We start from the raw sequence: 24,733 nt of genomic DNA on the forward strand, positions 1-24,733 counted from the left end.
TTTATGCATAGAAATATATGCAACTAGTTAAATGTTTTCAGCTTGGATTGTTCAATAATTCAGTAAATGTATTCTACATTGGCAAATGCAGATGTTTATTAAAGGTTATGGAAGCTTTGCAAGCATCACACAATACATTCCACATTGATACACACTGTCAAATGTTATTATTTATATCAAGCATAACTCATGAACACTTCAATATTGTATTATTTTACAAAACAAAAACTTAGAAATCACTGATAAAATCATGTTTTTTGTTTTTTTGTTTTTAAAAAATATCACTTTAAAACATCATAAACATGTGGCAACAAAACAGCTTAAGGTTTTAATACTTGATCTGGAAACTCTGCTTTATGTTTTAATGTCTGAATATTCAGTTCTGTCATCTTCATCGGAGCTTGAACTGCTAAAATGCCTCTTCTGGTTGGGTTTGACCTCTTTAACAGCAGGTTTGGTTGAACAAGAGACAGTAGAGTAATTCACTTCTTCTTCTTCGCTGGTATCAGACTCCCACTCCATATTTGTGAGTGGAAGTTTTGGTGCACATGCAGAAGAAACATTCTCATAATCAGAATTTTCTGCCTGGGAACTCTAGGAGGAGAAAGAATTAGTAAAACATAGACTGTCAGTACTCGCAAAGAAATTTGATATATGGTAAGATGCAATAAATTACTTAGAGGTTCATATGTGGATTTTAAATATACCAAATATAAGTCAGACAGTAAAGCCTGAAATTATTCATACCCCTGGCAAAGTCTATATATAAATATATATAAATATAAAATATAAATATATCTTTTTTCCCACAATGATGCCTCTAGGACATTGTCTTAATGTGTTTTGGTAGAAGCCTGGGTCATTTTCAGTCAAAAAAAAAAACAAAAACAAAGGTTGCTGTTTGAATATGTAATGGCAAATAATATATTTTAATGTGAAGATTGAAATTGAACAAAGTCATATAATTTGTTTTTTATTTGCTTTAATTCTACGGAGAATGATTGGTTTACACACAGACAGCCTCTGTGAGCAAAAGGATCACAAGGATGTGCTCACACGTGGTTTTAAAGACCACAAGTGTTTAAAAACCACAAGTGTTACAATGTTTTAGATAAGAATTTCTCTACAGCTCCTTGAATCATAAACAACCAGTAGATTACACATGCCTGTAATACCCTGATTATAATGCATTTGATCTTTACCTTAGCAAAACCTTAATCAATCTATAACATCAATTTTTAATTGTCAGTCATCAATATATAATCATCAATATTAAAATGATTTATCACAAATAAAAAAAAGACTTTTCAGAGTTTGGATAATTTCAGGCTTGACTGCATATGCAACATATCTTTTAAAATATTGCATTAATGACTGCTTGTATATTTTTCCAATCATTGCAAATTACAAATTTGTACATGTTCAGATATATTATCTATAATTTATCTGGCCATATATTGGATTTCTGTATGAGTATAGCGTTATATAAAATATGCTTAGCCCTCATTATACAATCAGGAACATTTTTGCAGCTAAAAAATAACAATAAAAAGCAGTTTAGTAGTTAATTAAAAAACAGTAATGTATAAAAAGAATAATATTTACAAACACTACATTGTAAAACAAATCGATTAATTGACTTTCATATTTTGTGATTCACAAAATTTTCCATTTATTAAGGTTATGAATTGCATTATGGGATGTTGATCTCTGCCCTGTCCGATTTAGAAAATTCAACTCTGCAGTTTAACAAAGTGACTTTTTTGACATTTTAGCAGTTTAAAAGAATATAATGTATAAGAAATAATATATAATGACGCGCGTCTGTAAAATAACAAAAAACATACTGGCAGTTTATTACAAGTGTTTTTATACCGTAATATACAAAACCAATCAGACAGTATATCACTTTAAACTATTAACAAAGTTAATAAAAGTAACTTTTTCGAACTTTACAAGGTTAAAAGTTGTTGGAAAAAGAGCAAGCTCACATAATGCAATTCACAAGTATAAATAAACGGAGAAAAAAAAAACATAAATAACAAAATATGGAAAACTGCTAATTTAATGCTATTTTTTACAGTGTGTATATTATGATCAAATTTTGGAGGATTCAACATATCAACATTTTGAGGATTAATACCATTTTAAAACAATTACACTTTCAGCTATGACATAATTTGATGGCTTACCTTTGCCTGCTTGTTTCTTGACACCATGGCATAAACCGCTGAAGTTTCAGGCGTTCTAAAATCACATTAATGCATTATTATTGGTAGAACTACAAATTTTTTTTCCCATACTCATCAAAAGTGAACAGAACAGAATGCTATTTAATAACAGAATGCTATTTGACTTATATATGAATTTATATATTAAAGGCAATTTTTCATTCTCTACATCACAGGTGTCAAACTCAGTTCCTGGGGGGGCCACAGCTCTTCACAGTTTACTGTAGTTCCAACACTGATTAAACACACCTGATTAAACTAATTGAGGGCTTTGGGCTTGTTTAATACCCACAGACAGGTGTGTTAAAGCAGGGCGGGGACTAAACTCTGCAAGACTGCTGCCCTTCAGTAATTGAGTTTGACACCCCTGCTGTACATCATTTACAGTTTAATGTCATGATCAACATGAATGTTATTGATCTTTTGGAAGTGCAATTTCATCTTTACATTTTTCTTGGCTCATTTTGTCCCTTGAAATCGAGAGTGACGTAGTTCATAGATGTATTGTCCATATTTCCAGTCTTCTGTTGTTGTTTTGGCGAATGTCTTTCCTTTAAAGAAATATTCATAAGAAAATACATGAAAGAATGAAAACATTAGTTGTGTGCAATTATGACTTCATCTTAAAAGTATCCTTAAGAATGTTTATACATTGATCAGAATTTATTACTTGTTTAATTACCACACTTTAAAAAAAAAAAAAAAAAACTTTAAAAACAAGATCTTTTCTTTACTTTGTGTGTTGTCTCTCAGAAATATAGATTTTTATGTGTATAAAACATTTATTTTTTGTCTGGGAAGTCAAAAGGATGTGATGTTTAATAGCATGAAACGAATGCTTATAATATTCAGGATAATTCTGAAGGAGTTGTTCAAGTCATATTAACTTGTAATCTATAAAATATCAAAGTATTGTTATCATGCTACTAGTACTTTTTATTCTAGTAATAGTTTTGTTGTGAGAATTTTACAGTTATAAAAATTTAACAATATCTGCGATAAATGGTTGGCTGCAGTTCCCTTCACGTCCACTGGTTAATCGCTAATAACAAGGGCTGTTTCTCAATTCTGCGTTCTTGTGAAATCTGGTCACCTCGGAAGAACGAACTTAGGAGACCGCGAGAACAGAGAACGCGTTCTGTGAGAAATGAGACGCTGCGTTCTACCTGATGGTCACATGACCCTTATGCATTTTTTATAGAAAATGAATTAAACATTACAGCATTCATACAAACATTTATTGTTTTTCCCCTTTTTAAAATCTATACTATTTATAAAGACTTTACAAATATACATTGCACAATATAAGTAAAACAGATTTTAATAGGACTTTTAGCAAATAAACACACTTAATGTGTTTATTCCTTTATTAAAATTATCATGTAATGTTTATATTCAGTGTTTCATTTAGGGAAACATCCATGTTAATAGAAAAATAATCTGACCTGTTTCTTTTGTGGCAGTTTAATGGCAGCATACACGGTCTGGATATTCGGTTTTGGTCTTGAAGAAAAATAATTATACATTTTTTTAATAATCATAACAAAATTGAGTACAATGTTGTTTCGATCAGATTTGCTGAATATACCTTGGATTAAGGTCCTGTCCTTGTGTTGGATTTTGGGAAGGCTGGATTGGGTATGATAGATTAACCTGTGCATAGTTTGGATCATCCAATGACAAATTCTCCTGGGTGTTATTTCGAGACCCCTGAGTGTTCAAATATAACAAATGGAACATGGTTGATCTCTTATTAAGAAAAAGGACACTATTTTTAGATTTTCATAATATGTTCAGTTAGCAGCTGTAAAAAAATTATAAGTAAAATAACCAATAAAAATAAGTTTTGCACTCTGGAGGACCGTGACAGGAATGCTGGGAATAAACACAATAGATCATCTGCTCCACTTTGCTGATCCGATCTTATCTTGATGATGTTTCTGCAATAAATAAAATGAAATAATAATGATTGGAGGAGATTCAGAAGAGGGAATTGAATAACAATTAAACACAATCTTGTTCAAAAAAAAAAAAGTATGTACCTGCGTATCAGAAAGATGACCACAACGATGAAAACCAGTAGGAAAATGATAGGCAAGACAATCTTCAAAAACACACTAAGAGAGGTACCTACATTTGGGGAGAAAAGTATTTGTCATATTTGATATAGTTTTCTTGTTGGACAGTTCTCCATTGTTGAAAATTTACCTACTTTGCATTTACCTACCCCCCCACCCCCACCCCACCAAAAAAATAAATAAAATAAAATATTCACTCTGTATTGAACCCCACGTGGATCCAAACCTTTATGAATTTCTATAATCTGTTGAACACAAACTAGTATATTTTGTTAAAAACCTGTGAGCATTGACTTTCATAATAAGAAAATCAATGATTACAGGTATTCAGTGTTCTAAAAAATTACTTCTTTTGTGTTTAACAGAAGAAAATAATCTTAAAAGTTTGAAACAAGTAAAGGGAATTTTGGGTGAACTGTTCGTGGGCAAGGCACAGTCACAGGTAGGGGAAAACAATGTTTTTTTTCTCAATCACCTGTAATTTTTAAGATTTTAGACCTCTTATCTTTGAATCTAATGGAAAGAAAACATTCAAAATATGTAATTATTATTTATATTATTATTATTATTGAATGGACAGCTTTTGCCAACACAATCTGGCAACACAGAAGAGTGTATGGTCTTCTTTTTCCAAGACCTCTATAAGAATCAGAATTGGAAAGAGCTTTATGTTCACACATACGAGGAATGGGTTTTTCGTGACAGAGCTTCTACAGTGCAACAGAATTACAGAGACAGGGCAAAAATATAATAAATATATTTAAAAAAAAAGTAGTGAATGCAAATAGACAAACTGACAAGTAAAGGTATATTACTATATACAGTGTTATATGTGCAAATTGGCATGTAAAGTATGTTGTTAAGTGTATATGTGTATAAAAAGTGTATAGCAAGTAGTGATGTTGGTTTTACAATTACTATCATCAAGTGTTCATGAGATGGATTGCCTGAGGGAAGAAACTGTTTCTGTGTCAGGCTGTTGTGGTGCGCAATTAGGCCTATACCTTGTCGGTTATAAAATGTGGGGTTAAAAAATCCTGAAATTAAAAAAGGAAGCCAGAGGAATTCAATTAGACCATAAGGTGGTGATGTGACTTAAAAAAGAGAAAAAAGAGGCATTGCAAAACTTGAATTGAAAACTGAGGTAACGTTTTTTTTTTCTTCACAACAAACAATAAATCGGTCACTATGTGGATAAAACAATCATAAATCTCATGTTGTAGGGGAAAAAAACATTAAAAATATAGCCTACTGTAGCGAGCCATGTAATACCACGTCGCCCTGGGCACAAATCCACACCAGCTGGATCTCTCATCAACCTCGGATCGCTCACAGCTGGACCTCATCAGCCAGGGAGAGATATAAGCCAGCCCCACACAGAAGGAAGTGAGCTTCATTTGACATGACTCCCTGCGCTAACGCTTGTCTCTCTCTGTCTCTCCCACAGCCGAGTCCAGCTCGTGACCGATCCAACACTCTACTTCTCACCAGCCTTCACCATCTCCCCGGAGCACTTGAGCACGCACCTTTAAGAAGAGCACTCTTTCACCCCAATATCACTTGTAAATAAAGGCACCCTCCGGGGCATTGTTTGTAACATTATCTACGGTGTTTGTGTTTTCCCTCTGCCTCGCTACAACTGGTGGAGAATGCGGGCATTGCAGAGGGAAAAATTCAGAAGAAACACTCACCATTAAGTAGAAAATAACCGCTGAATTTTTCTCTGTGTTTGTTACAGACAGGCATCCGCTCTCTCTCTCTCTCACGCTTCCTCTTGCTCGGCTGTCAACATCCCGTCGCCATGTCTTTGGAAGAGGTACTGCTCCACCTAGCGGAGATCTCCAGTAAACAGAATTCCATCTCTGAGCAGCTTACAGCCAGACAGGATCGACTGGAACAGCAGCTCCGCCAGGCGGCCAGACACCATCCGACTCCCGAAGTGAGTGCGCATCATCATCTCACTAAACTCAGCGACCTGGATGATATTGACGCTTATTTACATACCTTTGAGGTTATTGCCGAGAGAGAAGGCTGGCCAAAAGAAAACTGGGCGAGAATGTTGGCTCCGTTTCTCACAGGAGAAGCGCAACGAGCATATTTTTCACTAGAGACACCTAAAAATGAAGATTACAAAGCGTTAAAAAAGGAAATATTAGCCAGAATGGGGCTATCCACAATCAGCGCAGCCCAACAGTTTTCCCAGTGGTCTTACGACGAGAAGCAACCAGTGAGAACTCAAGCAGCTCAACTTTCTCGCCTGGGAAGGCTATGGTTATTGGGAGGAGATCCCTCGGCGGTCCAGGTCGCTGAGAAGGTGATCATCGAGAAGATGATGCGTGCGTTACCCCGACGTTTGCGAACACTCACCAGCATGCGAAATCCTGAGTCACTGGCCACCCTGGTGGAGGCGATCGAACTGGCTGAAGCTCACATCGCCCGAGATAATGGGGAGAGAGCGGCTCTGCCACCCCGGAGGGTAAGTGCACCTTGGCGACCGGTGGAGGGCACAGCGCGACCAGGCGGCAGACCAGCGGTCCCCAGCCCGATGGACGAGCCGATGCCCACCGAGCCGACGACGCACTCGACCCCGGCCTGGACAGCAGGGTGCGCGGTTCACCGCAATATCCCTCCCGAAGCTCCCACCCATAAAGTCCAGCTAGAGGGAAAAACACAAACGGCCACTTTAGACACAGGAAGCGCCATCACTCTAGTTCACCCGAAAATTTTAAAATATCATCATGAAAGCAAAGGGCGAATTCCGATCACATGTGTGCATGGTGATACCCGCCACGTACCCGCCCGAAGAGTGACCATCGCGGCGAAACCAGGTAGCTGGCGAATCGAAGTCGGGGTTGTTCCAGATCTTCCTGTGTCCCTCTTACTGGGCAGAGACTGGCCGGGGTTCGACGAACTCCTAACTCACCACCACGCTCCATCGGCTCGTTCAAAGAAGAAGAACAAGCCACGGGCTCATCGGGACCGCAAACCAGCGCTGATGACCACCGAGAGCGACAGAGGGGGTGAGTCATCTATATCTGCTAATCTATACTTTGATCTGTTTCAACAGATAACCGCAGGAGGCGATTTTGGTAGAGCACAAAGGGAAGATGAAACGCTCAAACACTGCTGGCCACAAGTACGGATCATCGAAGGTAATGAGCGACTTCCCAGCCCTCACCCCCTCCCACATTTTATTGTGGAAAATGGTCTGCTGTACTGTGTCGCAGAGAGGCGGGGGGAAAAGAAGACACTATTGGTCGTCCCGAGGATCAAGAGGGAGACGGTCTTAGAACTGGCACATACCCACCCGATGGCTGGACATCTGGGAGCGGCCAACACGGTGAAAAGGATCCGCGACCGTTTCCATTGGCCGGGGCTAGACGGGGAAGTAAAGAGGTATTGCCAGGCATGTGACATCTGCCAGAGAACGTCTCCCCAACGACCACCCCCCAGCCCTCTAATACCACTACCCATCATCGATGTGCCCTTCACCCGAATTGGTATGGACTTGGTAGGGCCTTTGCCGAAGTCGGCCCGGGGACATGAGCACATCCTTGTTATCCTCGATTATGCCACCAGATACCCTGAAGCGATTCCCCTGAGGAAAGCCACATCATCGGCCATCGCGAAGGAGCTGTTTCTGCTATGCAGTCGAGTGGGAATCCCAACGGAGATACTGACCGACCAGGGCACCCCCTTCATGTCCCGGTTGATGGCAGACCTCTGTCACCTACTCAAGGTAAAACAGCTAAAAACCTCTGTATATCATCCACAGACGGACGGCCTTGTCGAGCGCTTTAACAAGACTCTGAAGCAGATGCTCCGACGGGTGGTGGCAGAGGACGGGCGCGACTGGGACCTCATGATCCCGTACGTGTTATTCGGTATCAGGGAAGTCCCCCAGGCCTCCACAGGATTTACCCCCTTCGAACTGCTGTTTGGCCGCCAACCCCGAGGCCTATTGGATGTGGCTCGTCAAGCCTGGGAACAGGAACCAGCCCCCCAGCGGTCGGTGATTGAACACGTACGGGACATGAGAGAACGCATCGACAAAATCATGCCCATCGTCAAACAACACCTGACCGAAGCCCAGCGCGCCCAGCAGAGATTGTATAACCGGCCCGCCCAACCCAGAGAGTTCCACCCAGGGGACAAGGTGATGATACTCATACCTACCACAACGTCGAAGTTCCTCGCATCCTGGAAGGGACCATACACCGTGGTAGAAAGGGTAGGGCCGGTAAATTATCGAGTCCGTCAGCCGGGACGAAGACGGGAAGAACAACTCTACCACATAAATCTTATGAAGAAGTGGGTTGCAGCTCCAGGTCATCTCGTTGCCTTCGCTGAAGAAACTCTTCCCGTTGTCCACATTGGTGAGCAACTCTCACCAAATCAGAAGGCGGAGCTGCAAGCCTTGGTTGGTCAGTTCAAGGATGTGTTCTCGGAGAAACCGGGCCGAACCTCCATCATCCAACACAACATTATCACTCCTCCTGGCACCATCGTCCGGCAAAGGCCTTATCGAGTTCCAGAGGCTCGCAGGCTGGCTATCGACGAGGAGATCCAGAAGATGAGAAGGTTAGGCATCATCGAACCATCCCGTAGCCCGTGGTCCAGCCCAATAGTGATGGTCCCCAAACCCGATGGCACCCTCCGTTTCTGCAACGACTTCAGGAAACTCAATGAGATCTCCAAGTTCGACGGATACCCCATGCCTCGGGTGGACGAGCTGCTGGATAGGCTGGGTGGAGCCCGATTTATCTCCACCATCGACCTCACCAAAGGCTACTGGCAGTTACCACTCAGTGAAGACGCCAAGGAGAAAACCGCCTTCTCCACACCCGGTGGGCACTGGCAATACCGGGTTCTTCCCTTCGGGCTCCACGGGGCCCCAGCCACATTCCAAAGAATGATGGACATCCTGCTGAGGCCCCACCAGCCATATGCAGCAGCCTACCTGGACGACCTCATCGTCCACTCAGAGTCATGGGAAGAACACCTATCCCGGTTACGGAGGGTGCTCTTAGATCTTCGACGGGCTGGGCTCACAGCTAATCCCAAGAAATGCCACCTGGGTCTAGCCGAAGCCAGATACCTCGGGTTCCACATTGGACGAGGTCTCATACAGCCACAGCAAAACAAGGTCAAGGCACTACAGGAAACTCCACAACCCACCACAAAGACCCAGGTACGTGCATTTCTGGGGTTAGCGGGCTACTATAGATGTTTCATACCTAACTTCTCATCCATAGCCAGCCCTTTGACAGACCTGACCAGAAAGGGGCAGCCGGAGAGGATAAGATGGACCAAGGAAGCCGACGATGCGTTCCGAGCCCTAAAGAAGTCCCTCACGTCCTCACCGGTACTGCACGCACCTGACTTCGGCTGCCCCTTCATTCTACAGACGGATGCTTCCGACTCGGGCCTGGGCGCGGTCCTCTCCCAGGTCCACGGCGATGAAGAACATCCCATAATGTACGTGAGTCGGAAGCTGACCCCCGCAGAGACCCGCTACGCAACGGTGGAGAAGGAGGCCCTGGCGATCAAGTGGGCAATCCTGGAGCTAAGGTACTATCTCCTTGGCAGGAAATTCACTCTGGTGACCGACCACGCCCCGCTACAATGGATGGCGACAGCGAAGAACAACAACGCCCGGGTCACCAGGTGGTTCCTGTCGCTCCAGGATTTCAACTTCGACGTACAACATCGAGCCGGGGCCTCCCACGGAAACGCAGACGGACTCTCACGGCTCTGGTCAGGATGGGCAGGTCTGTCGAAACATTCTACCCCCCCTCTCAATACACTGCTCTTCCTTCGCAGGACACCCAGGACCAGGACGACGCTAAGGGGGGGGGAATGTAGCGAGCCATGTAATACCACGTCGCCCTGGGCACAAATCCACACCAGCTGGATCTCTCATCAACCTCGGATCGCTCACAGCTGGACCTCATCAGCCAGGGAGAGATATAAGCCAGCCCCACACAGAAGGAAGTGAGCTTCATTTGACATGACTCCCTGCGCTAACGCTTGTCTCTCTCTGTCTCTCCCACAGCCGAGTCCAGCTCGTGACCGATCCAACACTCTACTTCTCACCAGCCTTCACCATCTCCCCGGAGCACTTGAGCACGCACCTTTAAGAAGAGCACTCTTTCACCCCAATATCACTTGTAAATAAAGGCACCCTCCGGGGCATTGTTTGTAACATTATCTACGGTGTTTGTGTTTTCCCTCTGCCTCGCTACACTACCTATCTATATTTAATTTTACGTACTTATTTTGAGTGAGCGGATTTCACAGGTCTCTAGGTGCTGAATATAGTCAACCCAATCTGGCAACACAGAAGAGCTCGCGATAGATCAAATTGACGCGAGGTTAAAGACTTACTAAAGTAATTAAGAAAAACACGCATGTGAGTTAAACAAACAAAACTGAAATGATATAAGAACGACAGATGAATTTAATAAAACCAGACGGAGGCGGAACTCAAAACAGAGCAAAATGAGGGCATGTAAAAACGAGCAGAGTTTTCTTCATAACAACAACAAAAACAACAGGTAGACTAACCGCTTGTTCACCGTTTGAAAAATAGTTGATCTAAAACCTGCTGTAATATGCTCTGTGTATGTCTGACATTTAGTAGGACTTTACTCCTATTTGAGTTAGCTTATTCTTAGTAAATGCTAGTTTATTTGACAAATGCAATATAATACTTACTACTGACAAATAAGGCGATCTGCTTGGACCGGGATAGTCCGATGTCATTTGTCGCCGTACAGTAATACAATCCTGGGTTTTGAGGAAGAACCGTGAAGTTCTGCTGCTGTGATAAGACAGTGGTGTTGTCCTCCTGTCTGTACCATTTATATTCAGTGGCAGGAGGATGCGCGTCTGCAATGCAGCTCAGATACACTGGGAGATTCCATTGAGCTGAGGCGGTCGTGTTATGAACAATCGTGATATTTGGTGTATCTGTAGTAAACATGCAAGCAATTCATCATCAGTAATGCAGATAATGCTTCTTGCAAAATAGCCATATACAGTAGGCTACATCCAACGTTGTGATTGGGACACAGACCTTTCTGTTGTGCGTTTTAAAGGGATTTATCCAAAATTGAAAATTGTCATAATTTACTCACTGTTCACTTGTTCAAAACCTATTTGAGATTCTTTCTTCTGGTAAACACAAAAGAAGATATTTTGAAGAATGCTGATAGTTGGCTACCAGGCCATATTATTTTTCTACTATAGAAGTAGATAGGTGGCAGCTACCAGCATTCTACATCTTCATTTGTGTTCAACAGAAAAAGAAACCATTTCAGCGGGAATGAATAATGAGGTAATTTTTTTTATTATTTTGGAATGAATTATCGCTTTAACATCCCTTAGCATTAGACAAAATGTTGTTGTTCTCATATCCGTTAGATTATTAAAACGTTCCTCAGATCGTGAAAATATTATTTTAAGACCTGTTCACTGGGAGATTCTTTTGAAAGCCAGAAAAGTTTCTACAATGGTATTGAACCTCTAGTTTTGTGTGACTAGACGTGTGGAATTTCAGCTATAAAATAGTGATGATAAGCATTATAAGCATTGGCTGAAAAACACTTGATGCATTGTAGTCATTCAAAGTTTAATTATGAGACCTTATTGTAAAATGTTATCTGTTATACTTAAGAATCCTTTTGCTATTTAATTTGTATGACATGTTTGCTTACTAAGAACTTACATGTGCAGCAAAGCAATACATACATTTTAACTTCATTCTGTTCTTATACCAGATAAAGTTTATATTTTGTCAATATAGTGATGATAGCTTCAGCAATTATCACAATGAGAGATTTTTATTTGAACATATGCATGATGAGTGCTTGAAGTAATTGAAAAAGACTGGATAATCCATCCTGATCTCACAAGGAAACTTAACGATTTTAATTTTTGTCAGTTTTGTGGGTAATTTGTATAAATTCATATCGTACTCGAGTTCAGTCGTATAAAAATATATGATGTTTTCAAAGGAGGCACTAAACCCCACCTCTAAACCCAACCATTATTGGTTGAAGTAAATAATAAGTATTAGACATAAAAATACTCAGATATTAAACAGTAGTGAAAAGTACTTACATTTAACTCTGATGTCCAGTGGTGGTGACTTTGCTTTTCCAATAGCATTATAAGCAATACAGACATACTGTCCAGAGTCAGAGATTTCCAGAGAATTAAAGTGTAGTTGTTGATGTTGTTTAAGTGTCTGGAACTGTCCATTGATGAGTTTCGTCCACTCGTATGAGGACACAAGAGGATTGGAGCGAGCCTCACATGTAAGATTCAGTTCACTTGCAGATTTCAGATCTCCTTTAAAACTTGCAGTTACATTTTTTGGAGCATCTGCATAGACATCATGTATATGTAAGAAAAATAAATCCACATTTTTTTATTAAAGCTTGAATTTAATAGTAAGTGTATGTTTACACGACAGCAATGTACTAAAAATTAAAAGATCATTGTTGTTTTTGGTTGGTAAATCTTTGCGCGTGTCTATAGACTGAACACAATAAACAGGTCGGTGTTTTTGTTTGTGTTTTTGCATCTGCATGCACAGTTTAAAAGGAGGATTACAAATGAATTGTTTTTATTAATAAAAAATACTAGTAATTATTATTATTATTATTATTATTATCATAAGATTCACACAGCAACGATGTATCAAAATTGGAAGAGTCAGCCTTGTTTTTAGTTGTCAAACACTTGCGCAGGTCTATTGACACATTTAACATGTCTCAGCATTTTCACAAAATCACATTTTATAGTTTACAAAGAAAATGATATGAATTTTCACATAAAAAAATTCAACCACAAACATTTGTTGCATAGCTTGGTGGCTCAAACAAACAAACCAACAAAAATCCTCTGCTGAATTTCTTATTAATCCAACAGAGATTCATTGGGAAACCGTGCCCAGGGATACATTTTTGAGAACCAAGAATTATGTGATTGCAGGCACATATTGCTGCACGCTCTGTGTAAAATGAACGATATGGGGCAGTTCTTATCTTCGTATGGACAGCTTTTCTGTCGTGACTGGTTTGCTCGGTGGCTCACCACAAACGGTGTCAGACTTGGGATGTGGAGTCGGGCAGACCATTTAAGTTCAAGACACCCCTCGCTACAGACTGTAGCACAGTGACAACATGTACAGTATGTACGTCTTGCATGTGTTTCAAGAGTTCACACTTAGCTGATGATTGATTATAAAGCTTGTTTGGCATGCTGTCCTGGAGGAGAGCACTAAGCTCATAAGATCCTCGAGCCCGGGGCTCCCTCCTGTTTGCAAGGCAAGAGGGGAGTTTGAGCTCAGGTAGATCTTGAGAACTTCCCTGTTGTAGTAGCCAATGAACAGATAGTGATTGCTCTTAAGAGATAAATATTTACTAGGAGCACAGGGAGAACGTGTAAACTCCACACAGAAACGTTGGCTGGCTTGGTAAGGACTAGAACCAGTTAAGTTCTTGCTGTGAGGAAACAGTGCTAACCACTGGGCCACCGAGTCAGCCATCTAGGAAAAGAGGAGGAGTAAGGGTGGAAGGGGGGATTCTTCAAAACGAAGATGGCGGTCATATGGAACTTTTATATTGGCTTAGGAATCGTCTAATTGGTGAATCATAAATTAAATAATGTGGGACCAGCTGCAAGCAACCATAAGCATGTGATCCTCTCGGAATTAGTTTATAAATAAACTTCACTTAGTGCATGCATAGCACATGTCTTTGCAGCATAGTGTCCTGTAGTATTTTGATTATGTGAATGAATGCATGTAAAATGGTTTCGTCCACGGGCATGCATGAGTGATTGACGCTAGAATCGAGATTTGGTTTATTTATTAAATTACACATTATAGTACATGTTATTAACGACTTCACCAAGCCTTAACCCAAAATGTGGCCGTGATGTCTTTTCTCTTTACTTTGCTTTTGAAAACACTATTGGTTGTGTTTATGGAGGGGGCGGGTGATTCAGTCGATAGCAAACTAATATATTATGCACAGCGACAAGCTGAATGGCTTATCTCACAGACTGCAAGGAGGACATTAATATATGCTGAAATGTACACAGCAGCCTCTGTTGGATTTATGAGAAATGTCCTGTATAAGAAAACAAGACCCAGAAACATATTTGAGATGGTCAAAAATGTACACGACATAATGTGACAAAAAAAAAAAAAGATTCGAATTGATTTGATTTGAGATGGTCAAAAATGTACACGGCACCCTCTAGTGGATTTGTGTAAACAATAACTGTAGGGAGATATTCTCTGCTCTCAGAATTGTATGGCTGGGCATATAATTCCACTAAGCCTGGGTTGTATTATTCAGCATCTTATGCACTGTACTGAATGTCACTGAAAAATATTCAAAATTATTTTAATTTAATGTTAACTGAGTTTTACTTACACAGCACAGTAAGTTTCTGATTAGTTTCTTCTTGTCCCTCTGTATTTTTTGCTGTGCACTTGTATGTTCCGGCATCCGACTCGGTTACATTCAGGAAGATAATTACCTTGTTTTCATATTCAGTGCTGTTCCTGCGACACTCTGGGATGTTTAGCAGATTATCCAGATTTTTTGTAACTGTGAACTTTGACGTGGGAAAACTTTGAACTGTGCAGATAATGGAGATCACTTCAAACTCTCTCACTTCACTCTGCATCATCAAATTGATATTACGTGGAGGATCTACAGTACAGAACAAGTGACAACAAAGTGACTAAGTAATTTGTCAGTCTGCAAAATCACTCACTTTAGGTGTAGATTTTGAAGCTCAATATAAACTTACAAAGCACTTTAACATTAGTACTCTCTGATTTTGTTCCAATAGTATTTGTGACACCACATGTGTACTCTCCTGCATGCTCAATGGTCACTGGCTGAGTTTCTAATTTCCCTTTTGATAATGGTGAAAAAGACAGTCCAGGTGGAAATGTCCACTTGTAGACTGGCTGTGGATGGGCAACAGCTGAGCATGTCAACTCCAGTCTACTACCCACTTTTACAGATGTTTTCCCCTCGATTTTTATGTTCCTTGGTGAATCTGTTAGAGACAAGAAACATGTAAATTTACAATCCTCATGCTCAGGTGTAATAAAATGAAATATTAATTTTAGTTTTTGATAGAATGTGTATAATTATGTTGTGTGACTCCACTTTTCAAGTTTTCCAAATGAGAAGAAACGACTCTGTCACCCTAACTTTATCATTGTGTTTAGCACATAATTCTTCATAAACATTGACATAAGTACATTATTAGTTTGCTTGAGTTGGATATAAAATCAAACAACTCTATCTTAAGGTTATTCGTAACCTTTTGATTTAGTAGCCAATTTGTTGAGTTTTTACGATCTCATTCGTAGGATTTATTTGTTTATTATTATTTTATTATACTGCAATAACAAACATACAAAATTGAACCTTCACAAAACACTGACCGTGATAATAGCAATGATCGTAATTTAACAGAGCAAGTTAAATAATATTATTAATACATATAAAACAGTAAAAAACGAAGAAAACTGTGAAATGAAAAAAAAAAACACAAATACTGCGAGAGGAAATGAGGGCTTATGTATCCATGACATTTCTGAAATAACTATTGTAATATACCAAGAATCTATAATTTTTCTTGTTTTTAACCAATTGAAGAGATTTAATAAATAAATCAACTACAATTAAAAATTTAAAAAAGAAGGATGTGAATTTGAGAATTTTTGTTTGTGAATAAAATGTTTCCCATACAAAATAAAGAAATTAATGTTGTATTTCTTTGGTATAGTTATTCAAAGAATTTAGTATGATTTGCTTATCCCCCAACTATAGTTAAGTTAAGCGGTGCAGTTTGGTGCCACACCCCCTTTTAAAAATCGTACATTTTCATACGACTGAACAAATTAGCCACTAATCTGAAAAACATTAAATATTTAAGTTAAGTTATTATTTTTCCTTCGGCTTAGTCCCTTTATTGATCAGGGGCCGCTACAGCGGAATCAACCTCCAACTTATGCAGCTTATGTTTTGCACAGCGGATGCCCTTTCATCTGCAACCCATTACTGGGAAACATTCTCACACACACACTTGTACACACGGCCAATTTAGCTTATTCAGTTCACCTATAGCGCATGTCTTTGGACTGTGGGGGAAACCGGAGCACCCCGAGGAAACCCATATGAACAGGGGGAGAACATGCAAACTCCACACAGAAATGCCAACTGACCCAGCTGGGACTCGAATCAGCGACCTTCTTGCTGTAAGGCAACAGTGCTAACCACTGAGCTACTGTGCCACCATAATTGAATTAACAGCATTTTCAGAATTTTAGCTAATGTTTTGAAAATGTTTTCTTAAATTTATTACCAAAGAGTTGAGTAATGTTCTTGCAACATTCCCTCGTGAATCTTTTTTCTTCTTCTCTGAAACATTTTAGCCAAACATTTACTTTTTAACAGCTGGTAACTTGTACAGCTCCCAGTGATGGGTTGCAGCTGGAATGGAATCCGCTGCGTAAAACATATGCTGGTTAAGCTGGCGGTTCATTCCGCTGTGGTGACCCCAGATTAATAAAGGGAATAAGCCAAAATGAAAATGAATTAATGGTTGAACTTGTAAAGCAGTAACTTGTAAAATAAAGGAAAAAATTATGTTAGCAAAATGCTACAATAAAATGTTTCTTTAATGGTCACATAACCAAAACATATATATTTCTAAAAGATTATAAAAACATTCAGAAACTATATAGAAGTGTGTTTTTTTTTTAACAAAACGACTTTAGAAAATATATTTTTTGCTTTCTGGGTACTGTGCTGTATATAAAGAAAGTGCTTCAAATAATATAATACTTACACTTTACATTGACTGTGAGTTCTTGTGATTGTCCTTTATTTATCCCATTATCAGCCTCACATTTATACCTTTGTACTGCTGCAGTTACTTTTCTGTCGATGAACGTCTCACTGGTTTCCTGCTGTATTCGGTTATTTTTATACCACACAAACCTAGAGGCTGGTGGATTTTGTCGCTCTACTAAACATTTCAGTGTCACTGTGTCTCCCTCTTTGAGATCATTGATGTTGTCAGGAGGTGTCACAGTGACACCTTTTGGACCATCTGAAAAGTGCAGCGTACAAGAAATGCTTTTTCATTACATTTGAAAGTTAAATGATTTCAAGTGATTAAGCATTACAGCTCTTAATCTTTATTTCTTTCAAGCCTTTTAAAAAAAACATTCAACTTACACTTTACATTGATGAAAATTTCATTTGATTTCATGACTCCAAGTGAGTTTTTTGCTTCACAGTAATATTTTCCGCTATCTTCTGGTTTCACCTGACGTAGTATCAATTCAGACATTTGTTGAAGCTTTTTGTTTTTTTTAAACCATGTGTAGGTGACTTCAGGGCGACCTCTGCTGGTGCAGGAGAGAATGACAGATTCTGTCTCCTTTACATCATTAGAACTCACTGATGCATGTGTCTCTTTAGGTGCATCTAGGAGAGAAAAAATAATGTGGACAGCTGGAGTTCTGGTGGTCAAGCACTATGTTTCCTCATAAATAAATCACATGTACTGTACACTTCACAATGAGTACGATTTTGTTATTTTAAAGTTATTAAGTAATTTTTAATTACTTTAAAAACCATTTTCTGCTAACCAAGGCTTGATTTATTTGATCAAAATACAGTATTATTTTATTATTCAAATTTAGATTATGTTTCATTATTTGCATTATTGAATTAAAAATGCTCAATTATGTTTTTTTTTAGTGATTTTTTGTATTTACATTTTATTTTCTGCTTCAAAGGTTTCTGGAAACTTATTAGATACTTATTACTTCTTTGGTATTTTTGATGATAATATAGTTTAAAATAACAGCATTTATTTGGAATAATTACTAAACAATGCAACACAAATCTATTAAATTTATATATATATATATTTAATGTCCTGAATAATTTCAAAACAAATACATTTTGAGTGGTACTTATCAGTTTATACAAATATATGGAGCTTCCTAACTGTTTTATACTAATAATAATCATTTTTAAAATGTTTCTTTATCATCAGATCATCCTATTAGACTGATTTCTGACCAATCATGTTGCACTTGATTTCAACTTTCATCTGAATTTCTAAAAAGTCAGCTTTAAATCACAGGAATAAATTAATTTGTAAGCTGCACACACAGTAGGAAAGCAGTTTTAAATTGTAATAATATTTTACTATTTTACTGTATTTTTTAGGTAGGTGGTTGCAAACAATTTATATGGGCTGAATTTAAACAAACAAATTAATGTTAATAATTTTAAGCATTACTAAATTTTATTTTGTTTGTTTATTTTTCATTTCAGTGTAGGCTTACATTCCACAGACAGGGTGATATTCCTAATCTGGCAGCTGTCGTCACTGTTTGCTGGACGGCAGGACAGAATCCTATTGTCATCCTTCCATGTCACAGTGAGCTTCAGTTTTGTGACCTTTGTGCCATTTTCTCCCTTTTCAGTCTCTATGATCATCTCCTCTGATGAGGAGGACGTCCATTCTGGTGTTTGTCCTGATTTAAAGAGGAGCCACTCAGGAGGAGAATCACAGGGACCAGATGTGAAACAGCGAACGGTAAATTCATCTGACTCTTTTAGTGGATTCTTCAGTTCTGAGGGTTCAATGTAAACCTGACAAGGATTGTCTAAAGTCAGAAGGAAAGATATTGGGTAAAAGTAGGGTGTCCTGAGCAGTCAGAAATATTAGTCCTCCTGAATTACACCGCACTTTCTGTTTAACTAAAAGAAGATTTTGTTTCAACATTTCTAAACGTAATAGTTTTATTAACTAGTTTCTAATAACTGATTTATATTTGCCATGATGAAAGTACATACTATTGTACTGGATATTTAGCAAGATACTAGAATTCAGCTTAAAGTGCTATTTAAAAGCTAAACTTGTTTAATTAGGCAGGTTTGGGTAATTAGGCAAATCATATTATAATGACAGTTTCTTCTGTAGACTATCGAAAAAATTTGCTTAAGGTGGCTAATAATATCGACCTTAAAATGGTTTTTAAAATTTTAAAATCTGCTTTTTTTCTAGTTGAAATAAAACAAATAAGACTGTGAAATACTGTGATAAAATCCCTTGCTCTGTTAAACATAATTTGGGAAATGTTTGAAGAAAAAAACACACTGGAGGGCGAATAACTTTATTTTTTTTATTGTAATAAAAGGTATTTGAGACTTATTAGATTTATTTCAGAATTTTTCTTCCTAGTGTTATGAGTTTCTCTCTTCAAATTCTGAGTTTACTGTATGTCTTTAAAATTCTCTAAACTTTGTGAAAAGTGTGTCATACAATATGAAGTAGCCAGAAGCCAAACTCATAACTGAGGCATGTTGAAAGTGTGACATTTAAAGTTGTGACAGAATATAAAGTGAGAGTTGTAATAAATAGACTAAAATTCTGAAAAGTAAAGTTTTAATTATGAGAATAAAACTTGCACTGCTGAGGAAAATAGTCGAGCTTATAATTTTTGCAATTTTAGTTTAAAACCACTGATCTATATTTCATCTTCCTAAAGAGTTCAAACACTAATCATTGCTTTTTTGGGGGGGATTTAGTACTTGCCAATTGCCAATTGCAATTTTAGGAGCCTCTGATAAAATTCAGTTTCACTGTTCTGCTTGGAAAAGTGCAGCATCAACATTCTGATAAACATCTGTTTTTATGATTTACTTGCAAAAGTGAAATAAATTTGTATAGTCATAAGGGTGAGTAAATTTCACCTATGAAAATAACCTATGAATAAGGCTGTGTGTTGGCTATGATGATAGGTGGTATTAAGCATTATATAGCAAAAGTGTAAGCGTTAGACCACTGCATAAAATATATACATAAAGATCACAGCAGGGGGTGCAATGGATCACTAGAGTAATTGTTCTGATCATATTATGTTTTTAGTTGCATCTTTTTTCAATGAATTATCAAATGGAATAAATTGCTGCTCACCTGTAACTGTAAGATTCATCGCTTTACTCATGAATATGTGTGGATCTGGACCAATATACCTAAAGCTGTAGTTCCCACTGTCTGTTTTCTGAAGATCTGTGATTCTTAAATCACATTGCATTTCATTGATGGGTTGTTGTCCATGTTGCGTCTTGGATTTTATATTGGTTATGTATTCCACTCTGCCAGAGTAACCTGGTGATTGAGGTCGTTTACCTGTGTTACTGTATACAATGGTCCCAATAAACATGCGTGAGTCATGATCATACTGTGAATCTTTAAACCACAGAAGATCAAGTGTTTTGTCCTCTGGTATGTCGTAAAAACAGGGTATTGTCACACACGACCCTTCATTAGTTATTTTTGTTTCTTCAGACACAGTTATTGTGGCTTCAGTTGAGCCAGTGTTGGAGCCCACAAGAACAACTGCAGCAAGAAAACAGCATCTGTGATACCTGCATGTTGATCAATTAATTAATACAATAATTTACTAAATATGAGTATGAAAATCCAGACAATACACACCAAACAGAAGCAGAGGAATCCCTGCAGGAGCCATTATTGTGTCTGGGCAAATGAAATAAAGACATGACATTATGTTGAGCACCAGGGTCTTCAGCACACACTCTGATAACACATTTGGTGTTTGTCGTTGTGTGTAGGCGAGCACTGCACCTTTATAGTGGTCACAGCTGTGAATGAGTCAATTTGTTGCTTCTTCCTTTTTTCTACCCTACAGAAACAAATGCATGCCATAGATGTCCTTTTGATGACATGATGTATATACTACAGATAATTTTTGTTTAAATGAGACACATAAGAGTGGGATCTGACTGAAGCAAATTAGAAAAATATATAATTTATCATTGTGAGAAAAAAAGTATGCTACATTTAGGCCTTCTGATACTTCATTTTTGTTATTGTTGTTATAATATTTTTTTTATTTAATCTGTTGTTTGTTTGACATTGTTTAACATTATGCTACCACATTTAACACTTAAAAGAAACACATCAAATTGTAACCATTTGAAAGTAACCAAATCTACTCTCTCTGAGGAGAGCCTGCTTTGGAGCATGTTATGTTCTACAGTTTGTCTGTTTCATAGATGTTACTGAGCATTACACTTTTGATGATGATCTTGTGGACTTGGACAGATATACACAAGTTGTTTTTTTTCATTGTGAGAGGGTTTTAAGTGCACATGATGTTGTTTTCATATCCAAGTGAATGTTTGCATGAGCATTGTCATTGTTCAAAAGAATTGTTACATTTAAAAAAAAAAAAAAAAAAACCTTTTAAACCCTCATCAAATGTGACAATCCTTGGGTCTGCGCTTACCAGGGAAATAATCAGTGCATACTGTAGCTCTTTGTTTTTGCATCAGGGGATTATCTGTTTAATGAATTGCTCAGGTGTGAGTTTTTCATAGACTTTAAAATCTTGATGGTTCTTTGGGTCGACTATCAAATCTGATCTTTATTTTGTATTTTATATTGCATTCAAGTGTGGTGATTAGCCAGGCCACTCCACAGCTTGAATTTCCTTCTCTGCAATCATTTCAGAGTTTCCTTGGCTGTGTTTTGGAGCATTGTCTTGCTGAAATGTCCACCCTGGTTTGACTTTTATCATGCTGCTTATGTAGATGTTAGATTGAAGCAGTAAATATTAATTTACAATAAAAAAGGGTAGAAAGTTGATTAAGAATTACTAAGAGATTTCAGCTGCTGTCTGGGCTTTCATTGCCTTTCTTCACCTCCCTACACCTGTCTTCACAGGAGGCAGTGGTTCAAATGAATATGATATAATTTTGTCTGTAAAATTTAGCTTTTTTTTCTCGCCATCATCCGACATCTGAACACATTCTGCACCATAGGGTGCCATCTGTGATTTAAGGTTCACAGTAATCCTCCATACTGGCAATCAAATCAAAATCAAGTCAATAAAATCAAACACCCATTTTCCAATGATCTGATCAGTTCCCAAAAGACAAAATCATCCACCACTCAAATTTCTTTCTCATTTAAGAAATCAGTTCAATTGAATGCACTGATGTTTTCCAATCTGGGGTGTGTTTCTGAAAACCATTGTTAGACAACTAAGGTCGCTGGTTCTTGTCATTACAAATATAGTTTGTTGATTTGGCGTTTCCCAAATCCATCGTTTCAACGAACATTCGCAAACTTTGTGGCAAACTTGTACGCTTGCAACTACACCTCTAGAGCTGTAGTTAGAAACATAGTTCCTGGTTGTGTTCTATTCCCATTTACCCCCCCCCCCCCCCCCCCCCACCCCTTTGCCCTATTTGTTTAGAAGATTCCTATAATTAAAATTGGAATGATTATAAAAATCATCAGGTCATCTCTCTTAGGTGTAATTTGCTTTCAAAGTATTCTTACAGTTCAGTTTTAGCGATCTTCATATTGACCATTGAGATCCCGTCTTAGTGCACTTTGAAAACATTTGTGCCATTTTGAACGCAGCTGTGGCTCGTGACGAAAGCTATAGGTGACCTATTATTTAAAAGCAGAATTTACATTATGTCTCCAAAGCTTGTGAAAACAAACATATAGGCTTAGCATACATTAATGCTTTTAATTTATAGCAGGTTATTTAATAAGAAATGTATCTGTACTGTAGGCCTATATGACATGGGCCTGTTGGTTAGAATATTTCTGCAGTAGTTTAATTTTGTTCAATTATAAAAGTAGACTTAAAAAAAAAAAAACAATCTCCTACTTAATAATAAAATTATTATTATTATTATTATTATTAATAATATTATTAATACTATTAAGTTGTTTTTCTTAATAAATGGCCTACTGTAAATTACAACCATTAGCCATATGTGCCGTTTGTATATATTTAATATGGAAAACGAGTGCATTTTTTTTTTATAAAAACTAATATCGGATTCTTTTTTAAATGTGTGTGCGTGAAAAACAATATCATTTGCAAAAAAAAACTTGTTACTCCACCTTATTTAGAGCATCATTATGGACGTTTTACAATATAACTAACAAGGTTCAATTTATGGATCTGTGACAAAGTAACTACGGTTTGGGAAACACTCGTCACTATCATTTTTTTCCCAAAATATGCATCGTACTATGATAGTTCAGCCAGGTTATGTCGTTGTTTGGGTTCTTCTGTCAGAGAACTCATTAACATGCAAACTGGGCTTATCTGGCTTAAAATCCAGCAGTGTGAAGTAGGCATAAGGTAGGATGTTGTTTTGATTTTTGCTTGTTAAATGTATATATAAATTGCTGATGGAATTGAAAGACACTACATTTTTGTGCAAATGTTATTTTATTGCCCTCAACTCCCAAGTCAAATGTTGCTCATTATATATATTTCATTTATAAAATTCCGTTTATGCTGCACATACAGTTGCAAATAAACCAGTGACAGTCCTACTTCTTTTTCAGGTTAAACCATTTATTACTCTAATAAAACCACCAAAAGAGATTTGAAACTTTGACAACATGAACGTTTTTTAAATCACGTTCACACTATAATGACACTTGTTGTTTGAAAAACAGAAGCAAAGTATTTGCAGTTTAACAGTTTGTGCTAATAATCTGACAAGAGCTAACTACCAAAAAAACAGAAAATTAAAGTAGTTTTTACCTTCAGATCAAATGCGTTGCTCTCAATGGGTGGCTTAACAGTACCAAGAAACAAAAGCAGAACTTCTCTCGTGTGTTACATTTGCATAGTTAAACTTTTAGACATAAAAGAAATGGACAAAAAAGCTCATATTTCTGGTAAAGATAAAACGATATGCTAATTCTGTCATCTGAGCATGAAGCTCACTTCCTGTGTCAGTGGTTATTTGTATGTCGAAACTATTCAGAAAATGAAACCCCCTTTTTATGGATGTGTGCTATGTTTTACTAGATTAGCAGGCTTGCAACAATTTTGTGTTTTTTAGCATAGAATGTAAATATGAGAATCATTTAGGATGAGTTTCTTTGACCATACATGAGAGCATATACAGTGCTCAGCATATATAAATACACCCCTCACAAATCTATCTTTTTAATTATTATTTTTAAAAGGAAGCTATATATTATTATATTTGCATACACATTAGATTAGTCAGTACTTAAGCCAAATGTGGAACTTATAATATAAGGGTAAGGTTACGACAAGGATCCAAAACCTTGTACACCCAAATTTATATGTTATAGAAAAATATTAAATACAGTTTTAAAAAGTGGAAAAATCAAGAAAAAGTTTTTTGAAAATTAATTTTTTTTTTTTTTGCAATATTTTGCAAGAACTTAATTGTATTATCTTTCAACTTCTGAATATGTTTGGCGACTAAAATATTTTGATAAATCAATCTGTTTAATAAATCTGTTTTGTTTAAATGC

At 37.6% G+C, this 24,733-nt stretch overlaps 1 protein-coding gene across 9 annotated transcripts; it reads right to left on the reverse strand.

Moving 5' to 3' along the window:
• Positions 1-71: 71 nt before the first annotated feature.
• Positions 72-24,198, reverse strand: si:dkey-24p1.1. Of its 9 annotated transcripts, none has more exons than XM_087283004.1 (17): positions 23,985-24,198; positions 20,879-20,920; positions 20,354-20,779; positions 18,717-18,908; positions 17,593-17,844; positions 17,201-17,464; positions 15,143-15,397; positions 14,761-15,042; positions 12,434-12,697; positions 11,030-11,281; positions 4,274-4,361; positions 4,063-4,171; positions 3,820-3,941; positions 3,677-3,734; positions 2,679-2,782; positions 2,193-2,247; positions 72-594 (listed from the first exon to the last, which is right to left on the reverse strand). In XM_087283004.1, the coding sequence occupies exons 2-17, from the start codon at positions 20,910-20,912 to the stop codon at positions 355-357; spliced, it is 2,997 nt and encodes a 998-aa protein (XP_087139130.1). In that variant the 5' UTR covers positions 20,913-20,920; positions 23,985-24,198; the 3' UTR covers positions 72-354.
• Between the last annotated feature and the right edge of the window lie 535 nt (positions 24,199-24,733).

This window comes from Danio rerio, chromosome 15 (genome assembly GCF_052040795.2).
Source record: "Danio rerio strain M-AB ecotype USA chromosome 15, GRCz13ab, whole genome shotgun sequence".
NCBI lineage: Eukaryota > Metazoa > Chordata > Actinopteri > Cypriniformes > Danionidae > Danio > Danio rerio.